The sequence below is a fragment of the Watersipora subatra genome, chromosome 3 (genome assembly GCF_963576615.1).
Source record: "Watersipora subatra chromosome 3, tzWatSuba1.1, whole genome shotgun sequence".
Lineage (NCBI taxonomy): Eukaryota > Metazoa > Bryozoa > Gymnolaemata > Cheilostomatida > Watersiporidae > Watersipora > Watersipora subatra.
In genome coordinates, this window is record NC_088710.1 from 13,730,027 (window position 1) to 13,742,207 (window position 12,181).

Consider the following 12,181-nt stretch of genomic DNA (forward strand, 5'->3'; position numbering starts at 1 on the left):
GATCTAGGTTTAAAGAAGAATTCGAGTTGTTTCTGACAGCTCCTGAGAAGTCTAATGCAAATGACAAAATCAAACTGGCAATCATGCTCAGATGCATTAATCCGTGAGGCGCCGACATTTTTAAATCATTCATATTCACAGGCACCCAGTTCAAGGATGTTTACGATGATGCAGTGGCCTAGTTTGATGCCTTCTGCAACAGAGGAACAAACAAACTGATCAGACAGCATCAGCTTCAGTCAACAAAACAAGGAATCCTGGGTATAGATGAATATGTCACGGCTTTACATAAAGTTGCTAAAGGATGCCAACTAGAAACCATGCATGATGATTTCATGCTGCAGGCTTTGTTACTCGGCATCAATGACAGTCAGCTCAGAAGAAAATTGCTTGATGATGCTGAAACTGATAACGGCTTGAGCATAGAGCAAGCTATCAAAAAGTGTTAGATTGCAGAAAATTCGAAAAAACAACATGGCAGCTATACAGTCCAATGAAACAAATGCAGAATGCATCAGTGATTGTTCGGCAGAAAAAAAGACAGAGTCAAAAACCAGCAAAGCCTAAGACTGAGGAAAAAACTGAAAAGCCTACTCGAACAAAGAACAAAGCTCTCTGTGGCAATTGCGGTCTGTCACATCTACCAAGGAAGTGTCTGGCCAATGGACAACAGTGCCATCTCTGTAAAAAGTTTGACCACTAGTAAATTTAATTTCAGTTAAAAAAATATGTCAAGATAGTTGAAGACAGTAATGGCTCAAAAGACTCACTCCTCAGTGTTCAGGTAGTGAGACAAAATAGAAAATTGATGTGCACAGTGACCACACAGGCTGGATACAGTCATAAACAGACTACCTAAGTTTCAACTAGACACTGGAGCATCTTGCAATATTCTAAAATACAAAAATTATGTTGACCTAGGCAAAGCAAGGCTTGACAGTGATCACTCCCAACTTCGACAATTTGATGGCTCAACTACCAAGGCCCTGAGAAGCTGTAATGTTCAGGTAGAAGGTAAAGATTTTTACTTTCTAGTACATCAAGGGTTCCCAACCAGGGAAGATTTATCCCATAGGGGGAATTTTGAATATACAATGGAGGAACAGAGAGGTGTCTGATTTGTTAAATTTTTAATTTATGTCTTGCAGTGCGTGTGAGTTTGGGTTTCATCATTTAACATTTTGGTTCTATCTATAACACTAGTTGCTAATAGTGAGCTAAGAGTCAGAACCCAGATATATGTGAACACATTCATTCAGATTTTGATTGGCTAAAAAGTTAACTTAGTCATAAACCAATTCACTGTCATGCCAAAGATTATGTATTGTTAAGTGTTGTATGCGTGCTGTATAAAAATTAATAATACGTTGTTATATGTTTAGATATGTACAATAAAATGGGATTATAATTTGTATCGGTTGTTTTTAGTCATGTGAGTTAAAAGTGCGGGGAGAATTAAATTTATGAAAAGGCATAAGGGGGGAACTGAATGAAAAAGGTTGGAAACCTCTGTAGTATATAGAAATCCAAGTCACAGTCTTCTGTCATTAGATACCTTGTTTGAGCTGGGGTTGATTTCACTCTAAGAAGAATGGGTCAACTTAATAAGCAGTAGCAGTCTGGATGATATATTGGGCAGCTACGAGAGTGTATTCACTGGTATTGCATGTTTACCTGGTGAATATCATGTAGAACTTGAAAGAGATGTGGTACCCCGTCAATGTCACAATAGAACAATTTTATTATTAATTACTCAGAACTTGAACGAGGAGTTGAACTCATACACTGAAAAGGCCATAATAGCTTCAGTAGATTATCCTACCGCCTGGATTAGCAGCAACGTGTCTGTCTGAAAGCCCAATGGTACATTAGGAGTATGTGTAGATCTCTCAAACTTAAATAAAGCTATAAAACGGAATCATTTCTCGATGCCTACATTAGATGATATGCTCAGGCCCTGCTCAGGACCATGATGCAAACGTGGAAAGGTTGCTTACCCGGGCCAGAAGAATAAATCTAAAGCTGAATTATAAAAAATGCAAGTTTCTCATGAATGAGCTGCCATATATTGGTCATATCATCACCTCTTGTGGTGTCAAACCAGACGCAAATAAAGTTAGAGCTATCGAAGACATGAAGGAGCTTAAAGATAGTGACGGAGTCAGACGTTTTTTAGGCCATGCCAACTATTTGGCCAAATTCATTCCAAATTGTTCTGTGGAATGCGTGCCCTTAAGACGGTTGGTGGAAATAAAGCACGAAAACTTTGCATGGGGGTCTGACCAGGCCAGAGCTCTTGCCATGATCAAGGGTTTCATCGTAGAACTCGCACAACTCGAATACTTTTGAGTCAATGAGTCAGTGGTCATTCAGACGGACGCACTCTCTGATGGCCTTAGAGCAGTTCTGTTACAAGAGGGACGGGCTGTATGTTATGGATCTAGAAGTTGAAAAGACAGCGAAAAAATTTATGCCTCCATCGAACTGGAACTGCTGGCTACAGTATACAGGATGTAGAAGTTTGACCAGTATGTGTTCGGGAAGCCTGAAGTGACTGTTCATATTGATCACCGTCCTTTAGAATCAATTTTCACTAAGCTTTTGAACAAGCCCTAAAGTGTTTACAGTCCATGCTCTTGGTTCTCTGAAGAGATTCCATCAAGGTAGTTTACAAACCTGGTGAAGAACAAGTCTTAGCTGATATGTTGTTTAGAGGGCTTGTAGACAAAACTGATACAGGCATCCATGAAGAACAGATCTTCACTGCCAACCAACTCCGAAACTTTATGTCAGATGTAGTAAAACTCTAAAGAGAGATCTGCCAGTGAGTGAACAAACACACCGGCTGATCAAGCAGCACACAAAAGACGACCCTACGCTTAGCAAGCTACAGTCAATGATCATGTCTGGATGCCCGCTCAAGCTTACTGAAGTGTCTGAATTACTTAAACAGTATTACTCCCACAGAGACGAACTGGCAGTGCTTAATGGCAATACTACAAGACCGCCGATACTAGACAAACTTCACAGCAGCCATCACAGAACAACAGCCACCATACGTCGAAGTAGAGCTGCGGTGTACTGGCCACAGATGTCGAAAAATAGAAAACTAAAGACTAATCAGTGTGCCGCCTGTGCACTCGACTCCCTTCAAGCTACTGAGACTACACAGCCATGACATACTAGATTCCCCTTAAAGCCAAGTGGGCATAGATATCCTGTCTCACAATGGCAATGATTATCTAATATTGGTGGACTACTACTCTGACTTCTTTGAGTGTGGGCCCCAAAATAATTTACAGTCTGCAACAGCTATCAGGATCTGCGAAACATTTGCCAGGTATGGCATCCCACATCAAGTTTACTCTGATAATGGCTCACAATTCACATCAGCAGAATTCAGCAGGTTCAGCCTAAAATGAGGTTTTATCCACATAATTTTGTTTCCTGGACACCAACAGTCTAACGGTAAAGCTGAGGTAGCCGTCAAGATTATGAAACGTATAGTGAAAAGAGCCGATGACCCTTACATTGCCCTTTTTGAATATCCAAATGCCCCTACCAGAAGCATGACTACTTCACCAATCCAAAGAATGTTTGGGCACCCCACACGCTCTATCCTTCTCACCGGCCCTAGTCGCAGGAGCGATGATGTTCTGCTGGAGAAGATCCAACAAAAACAAGCTATTCAAGAATGACACAATAAGTCAGTTTGGGATTTGTCTTGTCTCAACATTGGCTGCTCAGTTCTCCTGAAAGATTTCCAGTCATTGAAAACAAAATGGCATCGTGGCAGGATCATTGACCAACTATCTGACTGCTCGTATCTAGTGGCAAAAGAACAGACTGATCAAGCAGTTAGACGCAATTGAGTAGATCTGAGACCATACCGTGGCGAAGAACAAAGTATTTCAGCCTACCAACAGTTACCAGTCTCAGAAGTTATTCCGGGGATTGTCCAAGCACCAGGTGCTGAAGTATCAGACACGCCTACTACCAATGACAGTTCTACAGAATTCAGTGCGAGCAGTACTCCTGAAACTACCTGAAGACCACATTGACAGATCAACAAAGGTTCTGCAAAACCCAGTGCGAGCATTGCTCCTGAAACTACCCGGAGATCAAACCGACAGACCAAAACACCTGCCAAGTTTAACGATTTTGTGTTATACAAATATGCCAATCAGGGTCATATACATGCATATTATTTCAATGACTGACTTGGGAAGTTAATTTGCTTTGATTTTGTGTTTACTGTGACTACTTACCTTTATTCCTTACATTTTGTGTTTCTTTTTGCTTGCATGCAATCTTGTACACATACAATCATTTTTGTAAACTGTCTGAGACACATAATATTGTGTGTGTCACTTTAGCATGGTAATGGCCTGAAAGTAGAAAACTCACTTTCAAATTATGGTAAAACGGATGTTGATTAATAGTCATGTATGTATGTATACTTTTTGTGTGATCTCTTGTTGCGGTTACGCCATTTATGTTTTGCTAGTTCCTGTTTATCTATTTTTGTTTATTGTAATACTTGAACACATACATTGATGATTTATTTCTCATACAAACATCTTATATTCATCATACATAAACAATAAACCTAATTAAACTTATAGCATGTTTATGGGGCTATAGATATAACATAATCTTGATTAAACTTTAGCTTTCATTTCAACTTCATTTTCTGAGCAAAAACATTTTTATTCTTTGTGCAACAGCAAAAATTTAGCTAGTATTACTGTAAAGTTCACCAAAATATTTATATAACAGGCCATAACAGCAATAGTATTAATACATATACCGGCATTCATTGTCTAGGACTCTAGGAAAACGCCACCGTTTGCATTTTTACATGGAGTTGTAAACTAATTTGGAATTTTCTACTCTTCGACAAATAATGCCCAAGTTACAAGAGTAGAAAGTTTTTATGAACTCATATTTGACGTTGAAATTATTTTTTTAATAGAACCAATACATTTTGTATTATTTTATTAAATTATTATTGAAAATTTACATTTCTAGTTTTGCTGTAAGGTTTTGAATGTATATTTATCTTTGCTTCATCCGGTTTGAAAGTAGCAACCGGCCTTGGTGTTCATGTACTATACAGTGTTTATGTAATTGCCGTAATATGGCCTCCAAAGTGACGCTGCTTTCTTCGACTGTTGCCAAATCCTTTCCACGACGGTTTTCCGTAAGCTTTCACATTCAGCAATTGTAATACTAATGTATATGTAATACTCTGATTAGTCTGCGTCAGTGAACTGTCGCAGACGAATTTAAAAAAGGCCAAAGGTTCTATCATGCACACCTTTTCTGCATATAATCTCCTAGTTTTGCTCACTATGACAAACATTTGCCTGTGACGATGAATTTAGTATAATGTTACTGCTACTAATTCCTTTCTACGCTCTTAACTTATAAATAGTATTAGATGTAGTTATATCGCAGTTATATCCTTAATTATCCTTCATTGCAGTTGTGTGTAGTTACGACAGTTGAAAGATGTTATAGATATGGTTGTATAAGCGTAATATGGCGTACTGTTTCACAAAAATTTTAAGATGTTATTAGTAAATAATGCATGTTCCAACAAAACAATTCAATAGTTAATCTATGTGTAGAGTATCATTATGAAATTTAATGTATACAGTTTGCAGTACTTAGTCCTAATATGCGCTTTGCGTTTGTTATTTTTTGTTTAGATTTTAAATCAAATTTAGCAATTAGGGTACATGTTTTGTAGAATAACAATGCATGATTTATTAAAAGTACTTGTTTAAACAACTGTGATTTGACTCATAGTAGGCCTATGACTAAAAGAGTTCGAAGACTACTGCTAAAGAATTACAATGTTGAGTTTTGTCCTTATAAAATTTTTTTCTAAAGTATGCTATTGGTGCTTAAAAGTTAAATATGTAGAGTTTTTTAAATGAAGTGTTGAATAGAGCTATTCATCAATAGGCGACTTTGACTTCATTAGTGAACACATCAATTTTATTTATGATCAGCCTCAATAGAATTGGTGTATCGCAATCTAAAAATACGCCAATTTGAAAATTTCTCACTAAAATGGATTGGTATAAAATGTGACATCAAGCTTGCAGCCAGAAAAGAAACTGTCCTCTTTAAAATTTGCAGCAGTTGAGTATAAAAACAAACAGGCCGTAACGTTAAAAACTGCAAGTCATATTTTCATTTTGAAAGTATAAACTGATGCTTTGTTATTTCATCATATATTTAATTTTAACAATAATTCAGTAACTTCTAATATTATCTGATTTGCCACATAACATCTGAAGAATATTTTCGCAGTTGAAAGACAATGAGTTTTTTATATTGTATATAATGAATAGTTTGTGAACAGGAGTCAGGCTTTACACTTCTCGCTTTTATAAACAATTAGTCATGTGATAACGAAGTTCAAAAATAAATTATCCAACTCAAGAGCTATCATGAATAGTTTTTTATGTGCTGCTGTGATTAGACAGATTACAAGCCTAGTTGTTAATTTTTGTAGATATAGCTATCATGTTGGGTTTTCTATGCATCCTTTAGACAGTTTTGTGATTTGAAATATCGAAGAATGCCTATTTTGAAATGTTGGTACAGTGGACCCTCACCATATAATTTTAATTCATTTCAATGTTGGCATTGTAAGGCGAAGATTTTGTATAGAGAGGTATAAAAACCCATAGTAAATATCTAATGTAGACAAACACCCCCTGGTAAAAATCATCAAAATTTTTTATACGTATTGTACATAATAAAAGTTATTAACAAAATACAGTAGACGCTCCTATAGCTTATACCTCCTATAATGTAAATTCCAGATAACGTAAAAAGTTTATGTGAATTTTTGCTTCCTACTACGTAAAAGATTCCATATAACATAAAGTGCCAAATCGGGCAGGTTCTCAAATTCGATTTGATCGTTAATTTATTTTGCCGCACTTGGGAAGAAAATCTGACGTGCGTATAGTATTACACTTGATGCACTTCGCATTGTACATGATAAGCATTTATTTTGTCCCTACCCGCATGCATAAACTTGGAGTTATCTTCTGCATACTGCTTATAATGGTGTTTTGTTAACAGCGATTGTTGTATTGGTGACCTGTGAATGAATCCAAAAAACCTTCTGTAGCATACGTTAAGCACGTTTGTTTCGACCGCTGAAAATTTGCAGAACCATTTAAATGCTATAACATAGTTCTGGTTAGTAACATTCATTGAATAGGAACCAGCTTATATGCATAAATGTAGATGTCTATGCAATGTTGTCCATAAAATGTTGTCTATGAAATGTTACTACGCTCCTTTCTTACTCGAAGTGTCTCACTTACTAAAGGTACCTCACTTATTTAAACTGCCTCACTTATTAAACGTGGTTAAGCAGGTTTTCAGTCCAGCTGTACGTGTGCAAACCTACCTCTCTAATTATTAGAGATTCTCAGTGTTTGCTTTCATGCTCATAACTAAAACTAACAACACCACAAGATCATTTTCGTTCATTCATTTCAGACGAGTGTTATTCGTAGCCTAGAAAGAACAGACAGACCACCAAACTATCGGGCTTCTCTATGGAACACTCCGGAAACAAGTGTTACAAAGCTAAGTAATGGCCTACGAGTAGCGTCTGAGAACACTGGCAATCCGACATGCACAGTTGGCCTCTGGATCGATGCTGGCAGCCGATATGAGACAGAGAAAACAAACGGTGCTGCTCATTTCTTAGAACACATGATCTTCAAGGTACATGAACTAGACGCGGTGTATTACATGGGTTACTCAAAACTGGTGGTTGGAATAAATCGCTTAATAATGTGATTGATTGTAAAACAAAAAGTGTATTTTCATTATTTCAGCCCCTGACTAGCCATGTGGTGGGTAGTTTGAATAGAAGACAAATGATATGATTATTAACTTTAACCAGATCAAATTGTCATGGACATGATCTAGTCCAAAGCGACTAAAATAATTAATAAAAATACCGATGGTGTAGCGCATTTTTCCAAATATTTATTGTATTCCAATGGAATCAGTTCTCTTTCCAACTCAGGGAACAAAGAAGCGCACCCAGACTCAACTGGAGCTAGAGATAGAAAACATGGGTGCCCATCTGAATGCCTATACGTCACGGGAGCAGACTGTCTACTACAGCAAAGCTTTCTCCAATGACCTTGAGAAGGCTGTAGAGATACTCTCAGGTAGTTGACTTTAAGTTTATTATTATACTATAATATATGTTAAGTTTATTATTATACTATCATATATGTCAAGTTTATTATTGATATGAAAGTTTTTTTTTAGTTCTCTAAAACATTTGTTAATCTAAGCTGTTAGCTCATGTTCTATCCAGACGATTACACTATTATGATAACCGATCAGAGGCTCTAAATCGCAGCATGTGAGGTTTTCACTTTAAGGCACATTTCATCAGTAGTACTTCAAATTATGATTGTTTCAATTTAATACAAAGTTTGCTAGATTATGGTTACTATGGTTACTGCAATAATTGCTACTTGAACCTTTTAAACGTTAGTAATAGTAAATATTTAGTTTCAAATAACGATAAACAAGAAAGGATTTTACCGGAGTATACTTACATTAGTATTCTAAAAGCTACAGGAAGTTGCTCCATAATGAAGGTAAAAGTAACTATTGTTATTTTTCTTTATTGTCTTGAAATGCATTTTTGTGTGTAAGTAAGCACCCAATGGCTGTAAACTCAAGTTTACTGAAATTAAATTTCGATTGCGATGGATTAGAACTTCTTCAAAAGAAATTTTATAACAGAAAATTACTTAATTTACAATTATCCATTTTTTCATAGCTTTCATATGGACAATTTCAAAAATTCTTGAAGTGCCTGCATCTTGCTAAGCTTTAGCAGATATGGGAAATTCAAGGCATCACAAACTACTCACATAGCCGGATCAAGTCACCACCAAATGAGAACAATGCTATGTTGTTGGACGATAGAGCATTGTCCTAATAGAGCTGTACAACGTTGCCCCATGAATTGCACAAAATGGATGTATCAAGTCCTGTTCTCTTATAGCTGATAAATATGGCGGAAAAAGTAAAGCGTGAAAAGTACACATTTGAATTATTGGCTAATGTAACCAACATCGCAGAATGTTTGAGGCAGTTTGGTCAAAATTTCTGAGCAGAGAATCACCTAGCAACGCATGCTGCTTCACGTGAAATATTGATCTGGAAAATATTTTCGATGACAAACCCATTTGTATGAATACTTGAAAAAAATTTCTTTGAGACTTCTTCACCTTCAATTTCTTTCCTTTAAATTGTGAACAACCTACTTTGCAAGCAGAAATATATGAGTTTTTGTTAGGATATTTAGACTGTCTAAAAGACGTACAAGCTTTAATTTGTCTTACAGACATCGTTTTGAACAGCACACTTGGGGCTCAGGAAATTGAAAGGGAGCGCGGAGTTATTCTTCGTGAAATGCAAGAAGTAGAGACAAATCTGCAGGAAGTTGTTTTCGACCATCTACACGCCACTGCATATCAAGGCACGAGTCTGGGATACACAATCCTTGGGCCAACAGAGAACATCAAGTGAGTCATCTCAATGGGCAGTGTAAGAACTGAAGTTCTCTAGCATTGATATGGTTTTTGAACACATCTCTCTCGTATAGGAGTTAGACCATACTGATTTGTGGTGGCTGCCTTAACATGTGAGCAGGAGTGTGTAACATTTCCTCCGCTATTGTATAGGTATCATATGTTTACTCTCTATTTTAATAGCTCAATACAGAGGAGTGACCTTACAGACTATATCAGTACCCACTACAAGGCCCCACGGATAGTGCTAGCCGGCGCGGGTGGAGTCGACCATGAGAAGCTGTGCGGTCTCGCCGACAAGTATCTCAGTGGCCTCTCAGTTTCTTACGAGGGCTCTCCAGAAGGAGTCCCTGATCTGGCACCACCCAAGGCTCTTTACACAGGAAGTGAAGTAAGTACATTTGGTTGTTTGTAAAAATACTTCTTTATTTGGTTCAGATGGCTAATATTGCGTTAATATGTTGGCTTTGTATTGCAGATTCGAGTGCGAGATGATGCTATGCCATTGGCTCATGTTGCTCTCGCTGTTGAGACGTGTGGCTGGGATAACGCTGACAACGTTGCGCTGATGGTTGCTAACACACTCATCGGCTCTTGGGATAGGTCGATGGGAGGAGGTAGCAACCTACCCTCTCGTCTTGCTGGTAACTGCGCGACAGATAACGTGTGCCATAGTTTCCAGTCTTTTAACACAAACTACACAGACACTGGGCTTTGGGGAATCTACTACGTGGCGGAACCACTCGAGCACGAAACGATGGTCTACCAAATAATGAGTGAATGGTATGTGTAGATTTTGTCGCATTTCCGATTGTTGTCTTTTATTAAAAATGAACTTATACAAAATTTTAATAAATTTTATTAGAAAGTATCGCTATTTATCTATTATCTGTGATTATCAGAGTATCGCTATTTATCTATTATCTGTGATTGTTTGTGATGTTTGAGGTGATCTGACTGCCAGGATGTTTCAAGATTAAAATCAGCAAAACTTGATCGCGATTAAAATGCTCAATTCAGCGAAAATGCGATTATGTCGTTTATAGTTGCAAAGCGACCGACAGAATACAGACACCTATCGCTGCAACTTGAACCAACAATAGCTGCTAGGGATGATTGCAACTAGAGCAAAATATTTTTCTTCTGAGCATTTCAACCATCCTCAAGTTTTGTGGATTTTAATCTTGAAACATTTTGGCACTCAGATCATCTCAAACATCAACAACCTCAAAAAATAGAAATATGTTGATGCTCTTTGATGAAATCTAAAATTTTGTGTAAGTTCATGTTCAAGGGCAAACTGATTAAACCCTATCTATCCTGTGTATTTCCATCAGATTCATGTCAGAAAATCTTGTTTCTAGCTTTGCGTTTCCAGGAGTGGAATGTTGCAGTCACCAAAGTATTTGCCCTTGTACTGTAACATTTATTCGTTGAATCGTGAAATTAGAAGCATCATAGACAACTCTTTTGTTTATTCGTTTATGCATGGTGTCTGTAGTCTGCAGGTGCTCGCTATCGAAGGCTAGAGTGAATATTTATATCTCTGTACTGTTCAGGATGAGGCTGTGCACCAATGTTACCGAGATGGAAGTGCAAAGAGCTAAGAACATTCTCAAGGCCAATATGCTGCTGCAGCTCGATGGCACAACACCAGTTTGTGAAGACATCGGTAGACAAATCCTTTGCTACGGCAGAAGGATTCCTCTTCAGGAGATGGATGAGAGGATTAATGTAAGCATAAGTACAGAACTCCTAGTTTTTAGGTTCCGTTCCTCTTTCCACACTCTTCTATACACTCTATTGTAGAATGCTCTATTCGTAGTTGTCCTCTCTTCTATCTCCTGCTTTTGTTTTACTCTTTTTTATACATTTACTGGCCTTTTTATAGCATCTAGTAATTTGTTTTGGTCAAATAGTTTTCAATTTGTTTATAGTTTTTGTTTACAGTATATTTTTGTTCAGTTTTTCATTTCATGTGATCAGTTTATAGCATTGTAATAATAATAATTGCGTTTAAAGTAAATGCTTAAGAACAAGTGCTGTAAAGTGATTTTGAATTTGCGTCGTATCATTAGTTTGCCTATTTGTTTGTTCACAATCTGTTGTTCTGGCTCTCTTGGCTCTAGATTTTATGAATTCTGTTTATTTTGTATGTATCATGCAGCGGGTCATTTTATTGATATCCTCTATTGTAGAGCATTGATGCCGCTACTATAATGTCTGTCTGCACTAAATACATATATGATAAGTGTCCAGTCATCTCCGCCGTTGGCCCCATCGAACAGTTGGATGATTATGGAATAATCCGATCGAAGATGTGGTGGATGAGGACGTGATCACTCCGAGTTGAAAGTCGCATTAATCTTTGTATTTCATCTTTGACTGTGTTAGACACGTGTCTGGAACAGGGCTACTATAAATATGAATGGTTTAAAAGCAAATGCTATTTTTGGATGTGATTGTAGGCCAATCATATTATCTTGTTGTCTTGTTGGTAATGTAACTGAGTTCCCACTGGTAACTCGGGTGTTATTTAAGAATATATCATTCTAACATAGCTGTTGTTAGAGGTCAAA

General features: G+C 37.2%; 1 protein-coding gene across 1 annotated transcript; it reads left to right on the plus strand.

Moving 5' to 3' along the window:
• The first annotated feature begins 5,078 nt into the window (after positions 1–5,078).
• LOC137389758 (mitochondrial-processing peptidase subunit beta-like) lies at positions 5,079–12,162 on the plus strand. Its single transcript, XM_068075846.1, has 8 exons — positions 5,079–5,203; positions 7,534–7,764; positions 8,072–8,219; positions 9,416–9,596; positions 9,786–9,993; positions 10,081–10,385; positions 11,162–11,336; positions 11,801–12,162. The coding sequence occupies exons 1-8, from the start codon at positions 5,141–5,143 to the stop codon at positions 11,939–11,941; spliced, it is 1,452 nt and encodes a 483-aa protein (XP_067931947.1). The 5' UTR covers positions 5,079–5,140; the 3' UTR covers positions 11,942–12,162.
• The last annotated feature ends 19 nt before the right edge of the window (positions 12,163–12,181 follow it).

Coding starts and splice junctions, on each gene's coding strand:
- LOC137389758 (XM_068075846.1), top strand. CDS start 5,141: ATGGCCTCCAAAGTGACGCTGCTTTCTTCGACTGTTGCCAAATCCTTT. Junction 7,765..8,071: donor TAGAACACATGATCTTCAAG/GTACATGAACTA, acceptor TTTCCAACTCAG/GGAACAAAGAAGCGCACCCA. Junction 9,994..10,080: donor CTCTTTACACAGGAAGTGAA/GTAAGTACATTT, acceptor TTTGTATTGCAG/ATTCGAGTGCGAGATGATGC.